This window comes from Nerophis lumbriciformis, linkage group LG18 (genome assembly GCF_033978685.3).
Source record: "Nerophis lumbriciformis linkage group LG18, RoL_Nlum_v2.1, whole genome shotgun sequence".
In the NCBI taxonomy this organism is placed as follows: domain Eukaryota; kingdom Metazoa; phylum Chordata; class Actinopteri; order Syngnathiformes; family Syngnathidae; genus Nerophis; species Nerophis lumbriciformis.
The window spans coordinates 7,086,555-7,110,000 of record NC_084565.2 but is presented as its reverse complement, the minus strand read 5'-3'; the positions used below and the strand labels follow the sequence as shown (position 1 = coordinate 7,110,000).

At 35.6% G+C, this 23,446-nt stretch overlaps 1 protein-coding gene across 1 annotated transcript in view; it reads left to right on the top strand.

Moving 5' to 3' along the window:
• Positions 1-20,288, top strand: part of nipa1 (NIPA magnesium transporter 1) — a 22,600-nt gene extending 2,312 nt beyond the window's left edge. Inside the window, exon 5 of the mRNA XM_061978541.2 lies at positions 19,712-20,288. Within this exon, the coding sequence (XP_061834525.2) occupies positions 19,712-20,202 (491 nt within the window). The 3' untranslated portion in view covers positions 20,203-20,288. The remainder of the gene's footprint in view (positions 1-19,711) is intronic.
• Positions 20,289-23,446: the final 3,158 nt, after the last annotated feature.

The following is a 23,446-nucleotide window of genomic DNA, read 5'->3' as shown; positions in this document are numbered from 1 at the left end:
TCGGCAGGCTGATATTATCGGACATCTCTACACATTTTTGTTCAAAGAACTACAACAACAAATGCTAACAGTTATAATACTGACCAGATAGCGTCAGGTAACAGAAAATGGTAGCAAAATTAGCTAAAAATGCTATCCAGCTAAAAGTACTATGATAAAATGCTAACAATAGCATGCAGTAATGAAATAGTAAAATAGGACACTGAGTGGTATAACTGCTAAATTAGTTAAAATAATCTAGCATGCTAAAATGCGAACTTTAACATACATAGTACATTTAGCTCATTTTGTAGGTATACACCTCAGTCTAATTTTGGTACTTGATGCGTGCTAACGTTAGCATGCTAGCATTTTAAACACATTTTCCAAGTACCTGCCTCATATTAAATTTTAATACCAAATAAATAAATAAATAACAAAAAAATTATAATATATATATATATATATATATATATATATATATATATATATATATATATATGTATATATATATATATATATATATATTATGAGGTGGGTACCTCTAAAATGAGCTAAAAGTACTATGATAAAATGCTAACAATAGCATACATTAGTGAAGTACTAAAATATGACACTGAGGTGTATAACTGCTAAATTAGCTAAAATAATGTAGCATGCTAAAATGTAAACTTTAACATACGTCAAATACCAAAATATATGAATGTCAAATGCAGAGGACAAAGTTCACCACACCTAGTGTGTGTGTGACAATCATTGGTACTTGAACTTTTAACTTTAACTTATATTATGAGGTAGGTACTTGGAAAATGTGTTTAAAATGCTAGCCTGCTAAGGTTAGCATGCATCAAGTACCAAAATCAGCCAAAAGTACTATGATAAAATGCTAACAATAGCATACATTAGTGAAATACTAAAATATGACACTAATATGTATAACTGCTAAATTAATCTAGCATGCTAAAATGCTAATCTTAACATACGTCAAATACCAAAATATATTACTCTGAGGTGGGTACTTGGAAAATGTGTTTAAAATGCTAGCCTGCTAACGTTAGCATGCATCAAGTACCAAAATCAGCTAAAAGTACTATGATAAAATGCTAACAATAGCATGCATTAGCATACTTGCCAACCCTCCCGGATTTTCCGGGAGACTCCCGAAATTCAGCGCCTCTCCCGAAAACCTCCCGGGACAAATTTTCTCCCGAAAATCTCCCGAAATTCAGGCGGAGCTGGAGGCCACGCCCCCTCCAGCACCATGCGGACCTGAGTGACGTGTTGACAGCCTGTTCACACGTCCGCTTTCCCACAATATAAACAGCTAATGATCGAGGGCGAGTTCTTGGTTTCTCATGTGGGTTTATTGTTAGGCAGTTTCATTAACGTCCTCCCAGCGCGGTAACAACACACAACAGCAGCAGTCAAGTTTTCGTCTACCGTAAAGCAGTTCGTCTGCCATAAACAGCAATGTTGTGACACTTTTAAACAGGACAGTACTGCCATCTACTGTACTTGCATATGTGACCCACCCATAATGTGTCACATTTTTGTGTTGATTTATTTAATTTTGTGGTTTGAATTCATTTTTGGAGCTGTCATTACACATTTATCAGTATTCACATTGGTCAGTAGGGGGCAGTAGGGCGTTTCTTCCCAATTGAATGCTATCACCTGCAGACCGGAAGTGTCTTGTCATTCTGATGAGCGCGACCAGTCTGTGAACAATTGAAACGTCCTGTGTGCTTTTTCCTCCTGTATAACAGGTTAGTTTTGGTGAATCAACTCACTGAATAATATCCATGTGATCTTTATAAGTTTAAGTACACATTCTGATGGTGGAGCCTAACTCTAAAGTGTTTGTGAGTTGTAGTTTGTATTTGTGAATGAATCCAGTGTACAGCTGCAGTAATCAATACAAAAAGGCGACGTGAGTGCGCAATGTTTATATAGGAACTTCTGATCCTAATTCAGACTCCCAAATTAGAGCTCACGTTTTCTTATTGATTTTATAATGTATATTTGTATAATGTGTGTGTTCTGAAATAGTGACAGAGAATAGAACAAGGATGGACAATTCAACCCTTAACTCAACGAGTAGATGAGTGTTATGTGTGTGTATATGTGTAAATAAATGAACACTGAAATTCAAGTATTTCTTTTATTTATATATATATATATATATATATATATATATATATGTAATAGAATATATATATATATATATATATATAGCTAGAATTCACTGAAAGTCAAGTATTTCTTATATATATATATATATATATATATATATATATATATATATATATATATATATATATATATATATATATATATATATATTTTAACCACGCCCCCCAACCCCCACCTCCCGAAATCGGAGGTCTCAAGGTTGGCAAGTATGTGCATTAGTGAAGTACTAAAATATGACACTGAGGTGTATAACTGCTAAATTAGGTAAAATAATCTAGCATGCTAAAATGCGAACTTTAACATACGTCAATTACCAAAATATATTATGAGGTGGGTACTTGGAAAATGTGTTTAAAATGCTAGCATGCTAACGTTAGCATGCATCAAGTACCAAAATATGACTGAGGTGTATACCTACAAAATGAGCTGAAAGTACTATGATAAAATGCTAACAATAGCATGCATTAGTGAACTACTAAAATAGGACACTAATATGTATAACTGCTAAATTAATCTAGCATGCTAAAATGCTAATTTTAACATACGTCAAATACCAAAATATATTACTCCGAGGTGGGTACTTGGAAAATGTGTTTAAAATGCTAGCCTGCTAACGTTAGCATGCATCAATTACCAAAATCAGCTAACGTTAGCATGCATCAATTACCAAAATCAGCTAAAAGTACTATGATAAAATGCTAACAATAGCATGCATTAGTGAAATACTAAAATATGACACTAATATGTATAACTGCTAAATTAATCTAGCATGCTAAAATGCTAATTTTAACATACGTCAAATACCAAAATATATTACTCTGAGGCGGGTACTTGGAAAATGTGTTTAAAATGCTAGCCTGCTAACGTTAGCATGCATCAAGTACCAAAATCAGCTAAAAGTACTATGATAAAATGCTAACAATAGCATGCATTAGTGAAATACTAAAATATGACACTAATATGTATAACTGCTAAATTAATCTAGCATGCTAAAATGCTAATCTTAACATATGTCAAATACCAAAATATATTACTCTGAGGTGGGTACTTGGAAAATGTGTTTAAAATGCTAGCCTGCTAACGTTAGCATGCATTAAGTACCAAAATCAGCTAAAAGTACTATGATAAAATGCTAACAATAGCATGCATTAGTGAAATACTAAAATAGGACACTGATGTGTATAACTGCTAAATTAGCTAAAATAATCTAGCATGCTAACATGCTAATTTTAAAATACGTCAAATACCAAAATACATTATGAGGTGGGTACTTGGAAAATGTGTCTAAAATGCTAGCATGCTAACGTTAGCATGCATCAAGTACATTATAAACAATAAACATTCACTTAAGGGGGGGCCTGAAAAAAGTATGTCTCCTAGAAAAATGTACCTGTCAGCAAGTTCCAAACAGACCCTTTAATGCAGTTCTTCTTTAATAGTGGGGGGGTTTTGTCTCTTGGGGGGGCAGTGAGAGGCAATGGCATAACAGCATATTTAGTATTAGTAAAAAAAACCTATCTTGACACCTACAGATAAAAAAATAAACATTAACTTAAGGGAGGGCGTAAAACAATTCTGTCTCTTAGTAAAAAAAACCCAGTCTTGACACTTTCGGATACAAAATAAACATTACCTTAAGTGGGGGCGTGAAAACAATTTAGTCTCTTAGGGGGGGTCGTGAGAGGCAATGGCATGACAGCATATTTAGTGTTAGTAAAAAAACAATCTTGACACCTACAGATAGAAAATAAACATTAACTTAAGGGTGGCATGAAAACAATTTTGTCCCATAGGGGGGGCGTGAGAGGCAATGGCGTAACAGCATCACTCATGTTAGTAAAAAACAATCTTGACAACTAAAAATAAAAAATTAAACGTTACCCTAAGGGGGGCATGAAAACAATTCTGTCTCTTAGGGGGGCGTGAGAGGCAATGGCGTAACAGCATATTTAGTGTTAGTAAAAAAAAAAAAAAAAAGACACCTACAGATAAATAAATAAACATTACCTTAAGGGGGGGGGCATGAAAACAAATCTGTCTCTTGGGGGGGCGTGAGAGGCAATAGCGTAACAGCATATTTAGTGTTAGTAAAAAAAAACCAATATTGACACCTACAGATAAATAAATAAACATTACCTTAAGGGGGGGGTCTGAAAACAATTCTGTCTCTTGGGGGGCGTGAGAGGCAATAACGTAACAGCATGTTTAGTGTTAGTAAAAAACAGAGGTGTGGACTCGAGTCACATGACTTGGACTCGAGTCAGACTCGAGTCATGAATTTGATGACTTTAGACTCGACTTGACAAAATGTAAAAAGACTTGCAACTCGACTTAGACTTTAACATCAATGACTTGTGACTTCACTTGGACTTGAGCCTTTTGAATTGACATGACTTGACATGACTTGCTACTTTCTCCAAAACCCAAAGATGAAAAAGTTATTCGGGAGCGCTCCGTATTTTTCATTGTGTACTTGTCTATCAGCGTTGCGTGTGTCAGCTGGTGTGGTCTCAGTACAACAGCCAATCAAATTAGATCTACTTTGATTTCATCACACAGCATTCATCCAATCAAATTGCAGGACAACCAACGAAGAAGACATGTCCAAACCACACGCCAGTGAACAAAAAATGATACCTAAAATAATTTTGTTTGGGTATAAAAATTACGAGGTGGTCAACACAAAACGGTTTGCAGTATGCAACACATGCGGTTCCAAAATTACTGATGGAGAGGCAACAACTTCCAACTTCGTCCGGCATTTGAAGTTGCACAAAGAACGGTACGTTTTGAATGTAAGATAACGTTTATTGGCTAAGTAACATGACTTTTATTTGCTGTGTAGTTAAATCAGTGAGGCTGTAAACTCACTGCTAACGTTATAACGTTATTGCAAACACGGGAATCTGTTGCCGTTCACTACCTTATTCATACTTTTTGTTCAGTGATTTTTTTTAAGCAGGGTTACGTTAGTCAATATATCACACGTAACGTTAGACGGCGGTCAGCAGCACCGCGTATTTTAGCCACCTAAAAAAAGACAAAAATAGTCAAATAAAGGTCAGTTAAAATGTATACTATATTATGAATATGTGTACCGTTTTAGCTAGCTTTCTGACATACCGTACTGTTGGTTGTTTACCTCAGTGGTCCCCAACCACCGGGCCGCGGCCCGGTACTGGTCCGTGGATCGATTGGTATTGGGCCGCACAAGAAATAATTTTTTTTTCTTTTCTTTTTTTTAATTAAATCAACATAAAAAACACAAGATACACTTACAAGTAGTGCACCAACCCAAAACAACTCTCTCCCCCTTTTGTTCTGGGCATTGAACATGAAGACTCTTCCTTCACTGTTCCGAGTGGCCATGAGAGTCTTGGCAGTGCCTGCCTCCAGTGCTCCAGTGGAGCGAGTTTTCAGCCATGGTGGCATCATACTACGCCCCCATCGTGCACAAATGACTGACAGACTCTTGGCTAATTTGGTCTTTTGCAAATGCAATGCAGCATAGGGCCCTGACATATAAAAAGTACAACTTTTTTGTTATGTTCACGTATATGTCATGTTTTTTCAATGTTAACACTTTTGTACAAATAAGTACATTTGCACTTTATTTCTCAATGTGTTTGTTCTGTAAAGTAATGAGTTAATGTTTAAAATGACTGGTTAATAGTGCTATTATGAAGTGCAATGTCAGCACAATTTTCTTTCCTGCAATTTAAAATGCACTTGTTTTAATAAATAAATACAGCGTTTGAAAAGCATACACAATCTGTGTTAATATATTAGTCTGTGGTTAAAAGGACTTGAAAGGACTCGAAACTCAAAATGCAGGACTTAGGACTTGACTTGAGACTTTCCAGTCTTGACTTTGGACTTGACTCGGGGCTTGCCTGTCTTGACTCGGGACTTGACTCGGACTTGAGGGCAAAGACTTGAGACTTACTTGTGACTTGCAAAACAATGACTTGGTCCCACCTCTGGTAAAAAACAATCTTGACACCTACAGATAAAAAAATAAACATTACCTTAAGGGGGGCATGAAAACAAATGTGTCTCTCAGGGGGGGCGTGAGAGGCAATGGTGTAACAGCATATTTAGGGTTAGTAAAAAAAAACAGTCTTGACACTTTCGGATACAAAATAAACATTACCTTAAGTGGGGGCGTGAAAAGAATTTAGTCTCTTAGGGGGGGGTGTGAGGCAACAGCGTAACAGCATATTTAGTGTTAGTAAAAATACAATCTTGACACCTACAGATAGAAAATAAACATTAACTGGGGGTGGGGGGGGGGGGGGGGTGAAAACTATTCTGTCTCTTGGGAGAGCGTGAGAGTCAATGGCATAACAGCATCTCTAGTGTTTGTGAAAAAAAACAATCTTGACACCTACAGATACAAAATAAACATTACCTTAAGTGGGGGCGTGAAAACAATTTAGTCTCTTAGGGGGGTGTGAGAGGCAATAGCGTAACAGCAAATTTAGTGTTAGTAAAAACAAATCTTGACACCTACCGATAGAAAATAAACATTACCTTAAGTGGGGGCATGAGAGAAGAACACTGATAACCACTGCTTTAGAGGTTCCTGTGTACTATACTACTTCCAGCCACTAGGGGGGCCATGTTTTGATGTGCAAGGGTGGTCAAAGTATTGAGACTTTGATAGCAACATGCTAAGAATACCACTTATTCAGGACATGGTTCAGTTCTTGGTGTTAAAATGTTATTGTTTGCAGTCTTGTTGACTTTTCAGGACATGGTTCAATTCTTGGTGTACACATGTCATTGTTTGCAGTCTTGTTGACTTTTCAGGACATGGTTCAGTTCTTGGTGTAAAATTTGTATTGTTTGCAGTCTTGTTGACTATTCAGGACATGGTTCAGTTCTTGGTGTAAAAATGTTATTGTTTGCAGTCTTGTTGACCTTTCAGGACATGGTTCAGTTCTTGGTGTAAAAATGTCATTGTTTGCAGTCTTGCTGACTTTTCAGGACATGGTTCAGTTCTTGGTGTAAAAATGTTATTGTTTGCAGTCTTGTTGACCTTTCAGGACATGGTTCAGTTCTTGGTGTAAACATGTTATTGTTTGCAGTCTTGTTGACCTTTCAGGACATGGTTCAGTTATTGGTGTAAAAATGTTATTGTTTGTAGTCTTGTTGACTTTTCAGGACATGGTTCAGTTCTTGGTATAAAAATTGTATTGTTTGCAGTCTTGTTGATTTTTCAGGACATGGTTCAGTTCTTGGTGTAAAAATGTTATTGTTTGTAGTCTTGTTGACTATTCAGGACATGGTTCAGTTCTTGGTGTAAAAATGTTATTGTTTGCAGTGTTGTTGACCTTTCAGGACATGGTTCAGTTCTTGGTGTAAAAATGTCATTGTTTGCAGTCTTGCTGACTTTTCAGGACATGGTTCAGTTCTTGGTGTAAAATTTTTATTGTTTGTAGTCTTGTTGACTTTTCAGGACATGGTTCAGTTCTTGGTATAAAAATTGTATTGTTTGCAGTCTTGTTGACTATTCAGGACATGGTTCAGTTCTTGGTGTAAAAATGTTATTGTTTGCAGTCTTGTTGACCTTTCAGGACATGGTTCAGTTCTTGGTGTAAAAATGTCATTGTTTGCAGTCTTGCTGACTTTTCAGGACATGGTTCAGTTCTTGGTGTAAAAATGTTATTGTTTGCAGTCTTGCTGACTTTTCAGGACATGGTTCAATTTTTGGTGTAAAAATGTTATTGTTTGCAGTCTTGTTGACCTTTCAGGACATGGTTCAGTTCTTGGTGTAAACATGTTATTGTTTGCAGTCTTGTTGACCTTTCAGGACATGGTTCAGTTATTGGTGTAAAAATGTTATTGTTTGTAGTCTTGTTGACTTTTCAGGACATGGTTCAGTTCTTGGTATAAAAATTGTATTGTTTGCAGTCTTGTTGATTTTTCAGGACATGGTTCAGTTCTTGGTGTAAAAATGTTATTGTTTGTAGTCTTGTTGACTATTCAGGACATGGTTCAGTTCTTGGTGTAAAAATGTTATTGTTTGCAGTGTTGTTGACCTTTCAGGACATGGTTCAGTTATTGGTGTAAAAATGTCATTGTTTGCAGTCTTGCTGACTTTTCAGGACATGGTTCAGTTCTTGGTGTAAAATTTTTATTGGTTGTAGTCTTGTTGACTTTTCAGGACATGGTTCAGTTCTTGGTATAAAAATTGTATTGTTTGCAGTCTTGTTGATTTTTCAGGACATGGTTCAGTTCTTGGTGTAAAAATGTTATTGTTTGTAGTCTTGTTGACTTTTCAGGACATGGTTCAGTTCTTGGTGAAAACATGTCATTGTTTGCAGTCTTGTTGACTTTTCAGGACATGGTTCAGTTCTTGGTGTAAAAATGTTATTGTTTGCAGTCTTGTTGACCTTTCAGGACATGGTTCAGTTCTTGGTGTGAAAATGTCATTGTTTGCAGTCTTGCTGACTTTTCAGGACATGGTTCAGTTCTTGGTGTAAAAATGTTATTGTTTGCAGTCTTGCTGACTTTTCAGGACATGGTTCAGTTTTTGGTGTAAAAATGTAATTGTTTGTAGTCTTGTTGACTTTTCAGGACATGGTTCAGTTCTTGGTGTAAACATGTTATTGTTTGTAGTCTTGTTGACTATTCAGAACATGGTTCAGTTCTTGGTGTAAAAATGTTATTGTTTGCAGTCTTGTTGACCTTTCAGGACATGGTTCAGTTCTTGGTGTAAAAATGTCATTGTTTGCAGTCTTGCTGACTTTTCAGGACATGGTTCAGTTCTCGGTGTAAAAATGTTATTGTTTGCAGTCTTGCTGACTTTTCAGGACATGGTTCAATTTTTGGTGTAAAAATGTTATTGTTTGCAGTCTTGTTGACCTTTCAGGACATGGTTCAGTTCTTGGTGTAAACATGTTATTGTTTGCAGTCTTGTTGACCTTTCAGGACATGGTTCAGTTATTGGTGTAAAAATGTTATTGTTTGTAGTCTTGTTGACTTTTCAGGACATGGTTCAGTTCTTGGTGTAAAAATGTTATTGTTTGCAGTCTTGTTGACCTTTCAGGACATGGTTCAGTTCTTGGTGTAAAAATGTCATTGTTTGCAGTCTTGCTGACTTTTCAGGACATGGTTCAGTTCTTGGTGTAAAAATGTTATTGTTTGCAGTCTTGCTGACTTTTCAGGACATGGTTCAGTTTTTGGTGTAAAAATGTTATTGTTTGCAGTCTTGTTGACCTTTCAGGACATGGTTCAGTTCTTGGTGTAAACATGTCATTGTTTGCGGTCTTGTTTACTTTTCAGGACATGGTTCAGTTCTTGGTGTAAACATGTTATTGTTTGAAGTCTTGTTGACTATTCAGGACATGGTTCAGTTCTTGGTGTAAACAAGTTATTGTTTGCAGTCTTGTTGACCTTTCAGGGCATGGTTCAGTTCTTGGTGTAAAAATGTTATTGTTTGCAGTCTTGTTGACCTTTCAGGACATGGTTCAGTTCTTGGTGTAAAAATGTTATTGTTTGCAGTCTTGTTGGCCTTTCAGGACATGGTTCAGTTCTTGGTGTAAAAATGTTATTGTTTGCAGTCTTGTTGACTATTCTGGACATGGTTCAGTTTTTGGTGTAAAAATGTTATTGTTTGTAGTCTTGTTGACTTTTCAGGACATGGTTCAGTTCTTGGTGAAAACATGTCATTGTTTGCAGTCTTGTTGACTTTTCAGGACATGGTTCAGTTCTTGGTGTAAAAATGTTATTGTTTGCAGTCTTGTTGACCTTTCAGGACATGGTTCAGTTCTTGGTGTGAAAATGTTATTGTTTGCAGTCTTGTTGACCTTTCAGGACATGGTTCAGTTCTTGGTGTGAAAATGTCATTGTTTGCAGTCTTGCTGACTTTTCAGGACATGGTTCAGTTCTTGTTGTAAAATTTTTATTGTTTGTAGTCTTGTTGACTTTTCAGGACATGGTTCAGTTCTTGGTATAAAAATTGTATTGTTTGCAGTCTTGTTGATTTTTCAGGACATGGTTCAGTTCTTGGTGTAAACATGTTATTGTTTGCAGTCTTGTTGACTATTCAGGACATGGTTCAGTTCTTGGTGTAAACATGTTATTGTTTGCAGTCTTGTTGACCTTTCAGGACATGGTTCAGTTCTTGGTGTAAAAATGTTATTGTTTGCAGTCTTCTTGACCTTTCAGGACATGGTTCAGTTCTTGGTGTAAAAATGTTATTGTTTGCAGTCTTGTTGGCCTTTCAGGACATGGTTCAGTTCTTGGTGTAAAAATGTTATTGTTTGCAGTCTTGTTGACTATTCTGGACATGGTTCAGTTTTTGGTGTAAAAATGTTATTGTTTGTAGTCTTGTTGACTTTTCAGGACATGGTTCAGTTCTTGGTGAAAACATGTCATTGTTTGCAGTCTTGTTGACTTTTCAGGACATGGTTCAGTTCTTGGTGTAAAAATGTTATTGTTTGCAGTCTTGTTGACCTTTCAGGACATGGTTCAGTTCTTGGTGTGAAAATGTCATTGTTTGCAGTCTTGCTGACTTTTCAGGACATGGTTCAGTTCTTGGTGTAAAAATGTTATTGTTTGCAGTCTTGCTGACTTTTCAGGACATGGTTCAGTTTTTGGTGTAAAAATGTCATTGTTTGTAGTCTTGTTGACTTTTCAGGACATGGTTCAGTTCTTGGTGTAAACATGTTATTGTTTGTAGTCTTGTTGACTATTCAGGACATGGTTCAGTTCTTGGTGTAAAAATGTTATTGTTTGCAGTCTTGTTGACCTTTCAGGACATGGTTCAGTTCTTGGTGTAAAAATGTTATTGTTTGTAGTCTTGTTGACTTTTCAGGACAAAGTTCAGTTCTTGGTGTAAAAATGTTATTGTTTGTAGTCTTGTTGACCTTTCAGGACATGGTTCAGTTCTTGGTGTAAACATGTTATTGTTTGCAGTCTTGTTGACTTTTCAGGACATGGTTCAGTTCTTTGTTTAAAAATGTCATTGTTTGCGGTCTTGCTGACTTTTCAGGACATGGTTCAGTTCTTGGTGTGAACATGTCATTGTTTGTAGTCTTGTTGACTTTTCAGGACATGGTTCAGTTCTTGGTGTAAAATTGTTATTGTTTGTAGTCTTGTTGACTTTTCAGGACATGGTTCAGTTGTTGGTATAAAAATGGTATTGTTTGCAGTCTTGTTGATTTTTCAGGACATGGTTCAGCTCTTGGTGTAAAAATGTTATTGTTTGTAGTCTTGTTGACTTTTCAGGACATGGTTCAGTTCTTGGTGTAAAAATGTTATTATTTGCGGTCTTGTTGATTTTTCAGGACATGGTTCAGTTCTTGGTGTAAAAATGTTATTGTTTGTAGTCTTGTTGACTATTCAGGACATTGTTCAGTTCTTGGTGTAAAAATGTTATTGTTTGCAGTCTTGTTGACCTTTCAGGACATGGTTCAGTTCTTGGTGTAAAAATGTCATTGTTTGCAGTCTTGCTGACTTTTCAGGACATGGTTCAGTTCTTGGTGTAAAAATGTTATTGTTTGCAGTCTTGCTGACTTTTCAGGACATGGTTCAGTTTTTGGTGTAAAAATGTTATTGTTTGCAGTCTTGTTGACCTTTCAGGACATGGTTCAGTTCTTGGTGTAAACATGTCATTGTTTGCGGTCTTGTTTACTTTTCAGGACATGGTTCAGTTCTTGGTGTAAACATGTTATTGTTTGAAGTCTTGTTGACTATTCAGGACATGGTTCAGTTCTTGGTGTAAACATGTTATTGTTTGCAGTCTTGTTGACCTTTCAGGACATGGTTCAGTTCTTGGTGTAAAAATTTTATTGTTTGCAGTCTTGTTGACCTTTCAGGACATGGTTCAGTTCTTGGTGTAAAAATGTTATTGTTTGCAGTCTTGTTGACTATTCTGGACATGGTTCAGTTTTTGGTGTAAAAATGTTATTGTTTGTAGTCTTGTTGACTTTTCAGGACATGGTTCAGTTCTTGGTGAAAACATGTCATTGTTTGCAGTCTTGTTGACTTTTCAGGACATGGTTCAGTTCTTGGTGTAAAAATGTTATTGTTTGCAGTCTTGTTGACCTTTCAGGACATGGTTCAGTTCTTGGTGTGAAAATGTCATTGTTTGCAGTCTTGCTGACTTTTCAGGACATGGTTCAGTTCTTGTTGTAAAATTTTTATTGTTTGTAGTCTTGTTGACTTTTCAGGACATGGTTCAGTTCTTGGTATAAAAATTGTATTGTTTGCAGTCTTGTTGATTTTTCAGGACATGGTTCAGTTCTTGGTGTAAACATGTTATTGTTTGCAGTCTTGTTGACTATTCAGGACATGGTTCAGTTCTTGGTGTAAACATGTTATTGTTTGCAGTCTTGTTGACCTTTCAGGACATGGTTCAGTTCTTGGTGTAAAAATGTTATTGTTTGCAGTCTTGTTGACCTTTCAGGACATGGTTCAGTTCTTGGTGTAAAAATGTTATTGTTTGCAGTCTTGTTGACCTTTCAGGACATGGTTCAGTTCTTGGTGTAAAAATGTTATTGTTTGCAGTCTTGTTGACCTTTCAGGACATGGTTCAGTTCTTGGTGTAAAAATGTTATTGTTTGCAGTCTTGTTGGCCTTTCAGGACATGGTTCAGTTCTTGGTGTAAAAATGTTATTGTTTGCAGTCTTGTTGACTATTCTGGACATGGTTCAGTTTTTGGTGTAAAAATGTTATTGTTTGTAGTCTTGTTGACTTTTCAGGACATGGTTCAGTTCTTGGTGAAAACATGTCATTGTTTGCAGTCTTGTTGACTTTTCAGGACATGGTTCAGTTCTTGGTGTAAAAATGTTATTGTTTGCAGTCTTGTTGACCTTTCAGGACATGGTTCAGTTCTTGGTGTGAAAATGTCATTGTTTGCAGTCTTGCTGACTTTTCAGGACATGGTTCAGTTCTTGGTGTAAAAATGTTATTGTTTGCAGTCTTGCTGACTTTTCAGGACATGGTTCAGTTTTTGGTGTAAAAATGTCATTGTTTGTAGTCTTGTTGACTTTTCAGGACATGGTTCAGTTCTTGGTGTAAACATGTTATTGTTTGTAGTCTTGTTGACTATTCAGGACATGGTTCAGTTCTTGGTGTAAAAATGTTATTGTTTGCAGTCTTGTTGACTTTTCAGGACATGGTTCAGTTCTTGGTGTGAACATGTTATTGTTTGTAGTCTTGTTGACTTTTCAGGACATGGTTCAGTTCTTGGTGTAAAATTGTTATTGTTTGTAGTCTTGTTGACTTTTCAGGACATGGTTCAGTTGTTGGTATAAAAATGGTATTGTTTGCAGTCTTGTTGATTTTTCAGGACATGGTTCAGCTCTTGGTGTAAAAATGTTATTGTTTGTAGTCTTGTTGACTTTTCAGGACATGGTTCAGTTCTTGGTGTAAAAATGTTATTATTTGCGGTCTTGTTGATTTTTCAGGACATGGTTCAGTTCTTGGTGTAAAAATGTTATTGTTTGTAGTCTTGTTGACTATTCAGGACATTGTTCAGTTCTTGGTGTAAAAATGTTATTGTTTGCAGTCTTGTTGACCTTTCAGGACATGGTTCAGTTCTTGGTGTAAAAATGTCATTGTTTGCAGTCTTGCTGACTTTTCAGGACATGGTTCAGTTCTTGGTGTAAAAATGTTATTGTTTGCAGTCTTGCTGACTTTTCAGGACATGGTTCAGTTTTTGGTGTAAAAATGTTATTGTTTGCAGTCTTGTTGACCTTTCAGGACATGGTTCAGTTCTTGGTGTAAACATGTCATTGTTTGCGGTCTTGTTTACTTTTCAGGACATGGTTCAGTTCTTGGTGTAAACATGTTATTGTTTGAAGTCTTGTTGACTATTCAGGACATGGTTCAGTTCTTGGTGTAAACATGTTATTGTTTGCAGTCTTGTTGACCTTTCAGGACATGGTTCAGTTCTTGGTGTAAAAATTTTATTGTTTGCAGTCTTGTTGGCCTTTCAGGACATGGTTCAGTTCTTGGTGTAAAAATGTTATTGTTTGCAGTCTTGTTGACTATTCTGGACATGGTTCAGTTTTTGGTGTAAAAATGTTATTGTTTGTAGTCTTGTTGACTTTTCAGGACATGGTTCAGTTCTTGGTGAAAACATGTCATTGTTTGCAGTCTTGTTGACTTTTCAGGACATGGTTCAGTTCTTGGTGTAAAAATGTTATTGTTTGCAGTCTTGTTGACCTTTCAGGACATGGTTCAGTTCTTGGTGTGAAAATGTCATTGTTTGCAGTCTTGCTGACTTTTCAGGACATGGTTCAGTTCTTGTTGTAAAATTTTTATTGTTTGTAGTCTTGTTGACTTTTCAGGACATGGTTCAGTTCTTGGTATAAAAATTGTATTGTTTGCAGTCTTGTTGATTTTTCAGGACATGGTTCAGTTCTTGGTGTAAACATGTTATTGTTTGCAGTCTTGTTGACTATTCAGGACATGGTTCAGTTCTTGGTGTAAACATGTTATTGTTTGCAGTCTTGTTGACCTTTCAGGACATGGTTCAGTTCTTGGTGTAAAAATGTTATTGTTTGCAGTCTTGTTGACCTTTCAGGACATGGTTCAGTTCTTGGTGTAAAAATGTTATTGTTTGCAGTCTTGTTGACCTTTCAGGACATGGTTCAGTTCTTGGTGTAAAAATGTTATTGTTTGCAGTCTTGTTGACCTTTCAGGACATGGTTCAGTTCTTGGTGTAAAAATGTTATTGTTTGCAGTCTTGTTGGCCTTTCAGGACATGGTTCAGTTCTTGGTGTAAAAATGTTATTGTTTGCAGTCTTGTTGACTATTCTGGACATGGTTCAGTTTTTGGTGTAAAAATGTTATTGTTTGTAGTCTTGTTGACTTTTCAGGACATGGTTCAGTTCTTGGTGAAAACATGTCATTGTTTGCAGTCTTGTTGACTTTTCAGGACATGGTTCAGTTCTTGGTGTAAAAATGTTATTGTTTGCAGTCTTGTTGACCTTTCAGGACATGGTTCAGTTCTTGGTGTGAAAATGTCATTGTTTGCAGTCTTGCTGACTTTTCAGGACATGGTTCAGTTCTTGGTGTAAAAATGTTATTGTTTGCAGTCTTGCTGACTTTTCAGGACATGGTTCAGTTTTTGGTGTAAAAATGTCATTGTTTGTAGTCTTGTTGACTTTTCAGGACATGGTTCAGTTCTTGGTGTAAACATGTTATTGTTTGTAGTCTTGTTGACTATTCAGGACATGGTTCAGTTCTTGGTGTAAAAATGTTATTGTTTGCAGTCTTGTTGACCTTTCAGGACATGGTTCAGTTCTTGGTGTAAAAATGTTATTGTTTGTAGTCTTGTTGACTTTTCAGGACAAAGTTCAGTTCTTGGTGTAAAAATGTTATTGTTTGTAGTCTTGTTGACCTTTCAGGACATGGTTCAGTTCTTGGTGTAAACATGTTATTGTTTGCAGTCTTGTTGACTTTTCAGGACATGGTTCAGTTCTTTGTTTAAAAATGTCATTGTTTGCGGTCTTGCTGACTTTTCAGGACATGGTTCAGTTCTTGGTGTGAACATGTCATTGTTTGTAGTCTTGTTGACTTTTCAGGACATGGTTCAGTTCTTGGTGTAAAATTGTTATTGTTTGTAGTCTTGTTGACTTTTCAGGACATGGTTCAGTTGTTGGTATAAAAATGGTATTGTTTGCAGTCTTGTTGATTTTTCAGGACATGGTTCAGCTCTTGGTGTAAAAATGTTATTGTTTGTAGTCTTGTTGACTTTTCAGGACATGGTTCAGTTCTTGGTGTAAAAATGTTATTATTTGCGGTCTTGTTGATTTTTCAGGACATGGTTCAGTTCTTGGTGTAAAAATGTTATTGTTTGTAGTCTTGTTGACTATTCAGGACATTGTTCAGTTCTTGGTGTAAAAATGTTATTGTTTGCAGTCTTGTTGACCTTTCAGGACATGGTTCAGTTCTTGGTGTAAAAATGTCATTGTTTGCAGTCTTGCTGACTTTTCAGGACATGGTTCAGTTCTTGGTGTAAAAATGTTATTGTTTGCAGTCTTGCTGACTTTTCAGGACATGGTTCAGTTTTTGGTGTAAAAATGTTATTGTTTGCAGTCTTGTTGACCTTTCAGGACATGGTTCAGTTCTTGGTGTAAACATGTCATTGTTTGCGGTCTTGTTTACTTTTCAGGACATGGTTCAGTTCTTGGTGTAAACATGTTATTGTTTGAAGTCTTGTTGACTATTCAGGACATGGTTCAGTTCTTGGTGTAAACATGTTATTGTTTGCAGTCTTGTTGACCTTTCAGGACATGGTTCAGTTCTTGGTGTAAAAATTTTATTGTTTGCAGTCTTGTTGACCTTTCAGGACATGGTTCAGTTCTTGGTGTAAAAATGTTATTGTTTGCAGTCTTGTTGGCCTTTCAGGACATGGTTCAGTTCTTGGTGTAAAAATGTTATTGTTTGCAGTCTTGTTGACTATTCTGGACATGGTTCAGTTTTTGGTGTAAAAATGTTATTGTTTGTAGTCTTGTTGACTTTTCAGGACATGGTTCAGTTCTTGGTGAAAACATGTCATTGTTTGCAGTCTTGTTGACTTTTCAGGACATGGTTCAGTTCTTGGTGTAAAAATGTTATTGTTTGCAGTCTTGTTGACCTTTCAGGACATGGTTCAGTTCTTGGTGTGAAAATGTCATTGTTTGCAGTCTTGCTGACTTTTCAGGACATGGTTCAGTTCTTGTTGTAAAATTTTTATTGTTTGTAGTCTTGTTGACTTTTCAGGACATGGTTCAGTTCTTGGTATAAAAATTGTATTGTTTGCAGTCTTGTTGATTTTTCAGGACATGGTTCAGTTCTTGGTGTAAACATGTTATTGTTTGCAGTCTTGTTGACTATTCAGGACATGGTTCAGTTCTTGGTGTAAACATGTTATTGTTTGCAGTCTTGTTGACCTTTCAGGACATGGTTCAGTTCTTGGTGTAAAAATGTTATTGTTTGCAGTCTTGTTGACCTTTCAGGACATGGTTCAGTTCTTGGTGTAAAAATGTTATTGTTTGCAGTCTTGTTGGCCTTTCAGGACATGGTTCAGTTCTTGGTGTAAAAATGTTATTGTTTGCAGTCTTGTTGACTATTCTGGACATGGTTCAGTTTTTGGTGTAAAAATGTTATTGTTTGTAGTCTTGTTGACTTTTCAGGACATGGTTCAGTTCTTGGTGAAAACATGTCATTGTTTGCAGTCTTGTTGACTTTTCAGGACATGGTTCAGTTCTTGGTGTAAAAATGTTATTGTTTGCAGTCTTGTTGACCTTTCAGGACATGGTTCAGTTCTTGGTGTGAAAATGTCATTGTTTGCAGTCTTGCTGACTTTTCAGGACATGGTTCAGTTCTTGGTGTAAAAATGTTATTGTTTGCAGTCTTGCTGACTTTTCAGGACATGGTTCAGTTTTTGGTGTAAAAATGTCATTGTTTGTAGTCTTGTTGACTTTTCAGGACATGGTTCAGTTCTTGGTGTAAACATGTTATTGTTTGTAGTCTTGTTGACTATTCAGGGCATGGTTCAGTTCTTGGTGTAAAAATGTTATTGTTTGCAGTCTTGTTGACCTTTCAGGACATGGTTCAGTTCTTGGTGTAAAAATGTCATTGTTTGCAGTCTTGCTGACTTTTCAGGACATGGTTCAGTTCTTGGTGTAAAAATGTTATTGTTTGCAGTCTTGCTGACTTTTCAGGACATGGTTCAATTTTTGGTGTAAAAATGTTATTGTTTGCAGTCTTGTTGACTTTTCAGGACATGGTTCAGTTCTTGGTGTAAACATGTTATTGTTTGCAGTCTTGTTGACCTTTCAGGACATGGTTCAGTTATTGGTGTAAAAATGTTATTGTTTGTAGTCTTGTTGACTTTTCAGGACATGGTTCAGTTCTTGGTATAAAAATTGTATTGTTTGCAGTCTTGTTGATTTTTCAGGACATGGTTCAGTTCTTGGTGTAAAAATGTTATTGTTTGTAGTCTTGTTGACTATTCAGGACATGGTTCAGTTCTTGGTGTAAAAATGTTATTGTTTGCAGTGTTGTTGACTATTCAGGACATGGTTCAGTTCTTGGTGTAAAAATGTTATTGTTTGCAGTGTTGTTGACCTTTCAGGACATGGTTCAGTTCTTGGTGTAAAATTTTTATTGTTTGTAGTCTTGTTGACTTTTCAGGACATGGTTCAGTTCTTGGTATAAAAATTGTATTGTTTGCAGTCTTGTTGATTTTTCAGGACATGGTTCAGTTCTTGGTGTAAACATGTTATTGTTTGTAGTCTTGTTGACTATTCAGGACATGGTTCAGTTCTTGGTGTAAAAATGTTATTGTTTGCAGTCTTGTTGACCTTTCAGGACATGGTTCAGTTCTTGGTGTAAAAATGTCATTGTTTGCAGTCTTGCTGACTTTTCAGGACATGGTTCAGTTCTTGGTGTAAAAATGTTATTGTTTGCAGTCTTGCTGACTTTTCAGGACATGGTTCAATTTTTGGTGTAAAAATGTTATTGTTTGCAGTCTTGTTGACCTTTCAGGACATGGTTCAGTTCTTGGTGTAAACATGTTATTGTTTGCAGTCTTGTTGACCTTTCAGGACATGGTTCAGTTATTGGTGTAAAAATGTTATTGTTTGTAGTCTTGTTGACTTTTCAGGACATGGTTCAGTTCTTGGTATAAAAATTGTATTGTTTGCAGTCTTGTTGATTTTTCAGGACATGGTTCAGTTCTTGGTGTAAAAATGTTATTGTTTGTAGTCTTGTTGACTATTCAGGACATGGTTCAGTTCTTGGTGTAAAAATGTTATTGTTTGCAGTGTTGTTGACCTTTCAGGACATGGTTCAGTTCTTGGTGTAAAAATGTCATTGTTTGCAGTCTTGCTGACTTTTCAGGACATGGTTCAGTTCTTGGTGTAAAATTTTTATTGTTTGTAGTCTTGTTGACTTTTCAGGACATGGTTCAGTTCTTGGTATAAAAATTGTATTGTTTGCAGTCTTGTTGATTTTTCAGGACATGGTTCAGTTCTTGGTGTAAAAATGTTATTGTTTGTAGTCTTGTTGACTATTCAGGACATGGTTCAGTTCTTGGTGTAAAAATGTTATTGTTTGCAGTCTTGTTGACCTTTCAGGACATGGTTCAGTTCTTGGTGTAAAAATGTCATTGTTTGCAGTCTTGCTGACTTTTCAGGACATGGTTCAGTTCTTGGTGTAAAAATGTTATTGTTTGCAGTCTTGTTGACCTTTCAGGACATGGTTCAGTTCTTGGTGTAAAAATGTCATTGTTTGCAGTCTTGCTGACTTTTCAGGACATGGTTCAGTTCTTGGTGTAAAAATGTCATTGTTTGCAGTCTTGCTGACTTTTCAGGACATGGTTCAGTTCTTGGTGTAAAAATGTTATTGTTTGCAGTCTTGCTGACTTTTCAGGACATGGTTCAATTTTTGGTGTAAAAATGTTATTGTTTGCAGTCTTGTTGACCTTTCAGGACATGGTTCAGTTCTTGGTGTAAAAATGTCATTGTTTGCTGTCTTGTTGACCATTCAGGACATGGTTCAGTTCTTGGTGTAAAAATGTTATTGTTTGCAGTCTTGCTGACTTTCATGCTGGCGGTGGTGCTGATGCTGGCGGTGCTGATGGGATGGATGGTTCCTCGGTACGGCCGCTCCAACATGGCGGTCTATGTGTCCATATGCTCCCTGCTGGGCGTCTTCACTGTGCCCAGCAGCAAAGGACTCGGCCTGGCGGCACGCCACGTCTTTGGCGAGGAACCACGTGACGGCCACGCCCTCGCCCTCTTCCTGGGGCTTCTGGGAACGCTGGGCGCCGGCGTCCTGCTCCAGTTCTTCTACATCAACAAGGCGCTGGAGTCCTTCCGCTGCGACACCTTCGAGGCCGTTTACTTCGCCGCCTTCACCTGCGCGGTCCCGCTGGCGTCGGCGCTGGTGTTCAGGGAGTTGGCGGCACTGACGGCCTCCGACGGCCTCGCCGTACTTTGTGGCGTCACCACGGTGTGCGTCGGCGTCGCTCTGCTCAGAATGTCTCAGGAGGACACGAGGACTCGCCAGAAGACGGACTGATTGTGGTTCTTACACCTTACTCTGCTTACTCACTACTAAGGACACATGTTACTTTTAAACATAATTAAAAAGTCACTTTGGTTCAACCCAGGGGTCTGAAACCCAAAATGGCGAAAGAGCCATATTATACAAAAATTAGCAAAAAAACAAATCTGTCTGGAGCCGAAAAAATTTAAAATCCTTATAAAAGTGTTATAATGAAGACAACAAATGATGTAAGTGCCTATATTAGCCTACTATCAAAATGACCTTAAAAGTATTATATAAGTGTTATAAAATAAAATACATTCTGAAAGAAATTAAGCTAAAACAAAATATTATATTTAAAATACATCTTGAAATAACTCGAGATGAAACTACATTTTTGATATAAAATACATACTGAAATAACTTTCGATAAACCAAAATATTATATTTAAAATACATCTTGAAAGAACTTTAGATGAAACTAATTTTTGTAAATAAACACATGATGTAAGTGCCTATATTAGCTTACTAACAAAATGACTTATATAAGTGTTATAAAATAAAATACATCCTGAGATAACTTTAGACAAAACTAAATATCTTATTTAAAATACATCCTGAAATAACTTTCGATAAAATTTAATATATTTAAAATACATCCTGAAATAACTTTCGATAAAATTAAATATTATATTTAAAATACATCCTGAAAGAACTTTTGATAAAACTAAATATACTTAAAATACATTCTGAAAGAACTTGAGATAAAACTAAATATTATATTTAAAATACATCCTGAAATAACTTTAGTTAAAACGAAATATCTTATTTAAAATACATCCTGAAATAACTTTCGATAAAACAAAAATGATATTTAAAATACATCTTGAAACAACTTAAGATGAAACTACATTTTCAAAATAAAATACATCCTGAAATAACTTTAGATAAAACTAAATATCTTATTTAAAATACATCCTGAAATAACTTTCGATAAAACTAAATATTATATTTAAAATACATTCTGAAAGAACTTTCGATAAAACTAAATATTATATTTAAAATACATCCTGAAATAACTTTCGATAAAACTAAATATTAGATTTAAAATACATTCTGAAAGAACTTGAGATAAAATATTATATTTAAAATACATCTTGAAATAACTTAAGATTAAACTAATTTTTTTAAATAAAATACATCCTGAAATAACTTTCGATAAAGCTAAATATTATATTTAAAATACATTCGAAATAACTTTGGATAAAACTAAATATTATATTTAAAATACATTCTGAAAGAACTTTCAATAAAACTAAATATATTTAAAATACATCCTTAAATAACTTTCAATAAAACTAAATATTAGATTTAAAATACATTCTGAAATAACTTTCGATAAAATATATTTAAAATACATCTTGAAATAACTTAAGATTAAACTAATTTTTTTAAATAAAATACATCCTGAAATAACTTTAGTTAAAACCATATATTGAAAATACATGCTGAAATAACTTTTGATAAAACTAAATATTATATTTAAAATGCATTCGAAAGAACTTTCGATAAAACTAAATATTATATTTACAATACATTCTGAAAGAACTTTCGATAAAACTAAATATTATATTTAAAATACATCCTGAAATAACCTTCGATAAAATTAAATATTAGATTTAAAATACATTCTGAAAGAACTTGAGATAAAACAAAATATTATATTTAAAATATATCTTGAAATAACTTAAGATGAAACACATTTTTTTAAATAAATTACATCCTGAAATAACTTTTGATAAAACTACAGTATATATTATATTTAAAAAGACATCCTGAAAGAACTTTCAATAAAACTAAATATTGTATATAAAATACATTCTGAAAGAACTTATATAAAACTTTAAAATTATATTTAAAATACAGTCCAAAACAACTTGAGATGAAACTAAATACTTTTTTTTAAATACATCCTGAAATAACTTTAAAACTAAATATATTTAAAATACATCCTGAAAGAACTTTAGATAAAAATGTTACCAATTTTTTTTTTTTGCAAATACATGACATGCTTTTAAGTAAAACGTTTAAAAACTGTCCTGGGTGACATTCCAACAATAACATTGCATTTGGGCTCTTTTATTAAGCATATATGTAAACCTGTGATTTATTATGATTAATCCAAATTACAAAATGTGATTAAAACATAGATTTTTTTTTAATCAGAATAAATTGTGTGATTAATCTTCAACTGTACATGATTAATGCAATATTTTTGGTGATTAATCACGTGAGTTAACTTGTTATTTTCGAAAGCTCTAATTTAAATATGTGCAATAGAAGGTGGGGGAGCAGGTGTGAAACATTTGACCTGCACTCAACTGGTTGCAGCCCAGTTTGATGATGACGTTTGTCGCCATGGTAACAGTCAAACACCTTTCAACACCATTAAAACGTGATGCAAACTTTTGCCACTGAGGGCCGCACACAGAAAAATGAAAGCATGCGGGGGCTATTTTCATGTTTTCCATTTCCAAAACCAATACAATATATTGATTTTTTTTTTTTTTTAACCCTTTAGTGCTCCCCTCAAGTTTGGTCCCAGGAACCCTAAATAGTCTCAGTCAAAAGGTAAAAAAATAAGTCATATATTATTATTTTTTATTAAACGTTCAAATCTGTAGATCAGTGGTTCTCCCCTTTAAAAAATGTTCCAAGTTGAATATTTGATATGAAGTAATTGGAGCTTTAAATAGCCAAAATCGCACATTGTTCGATAGTTTGACACCTTCAATACTTTTATTGGCAAACACAAACAGGATCATTTCAGTATAAAATACAATCCAGACAGGGGTCCTAAGGGGGCCCAGTCGGGAGTGGGAAAAAACCTCCATAGCAGAGCACATATACATATTACAACATACATCTCGAGACTTGCAACAGAGGGGAGGGAGTGGGGGCTACGGTGGCGGGCTGCAGCTCTTCAGGCGCTGCCCAGCTGTCCATCACCCCTAAGGGATTCGCGTCAAGGGTGTTGGATGGGGGGTGGGTATGTGTGCGTGGTGTATATTTTTTGTGGTGCATATGTGTGTGTGTAAGCCTGCCGTGTGTCTCTGTTCCGGGGCCTTGGTGTCGTGCAGTCGCTAGTCAGTCCAAAGTCAACAACAACAACAGGTGTGTGTCCATCAGAGACAAGAAGGGAGTTTGTTGTGTCTTCTATAAACTGTCTGTGGTAATAACAGGAAAATCAAATAGATTATGTGTAATAATTTCCCAC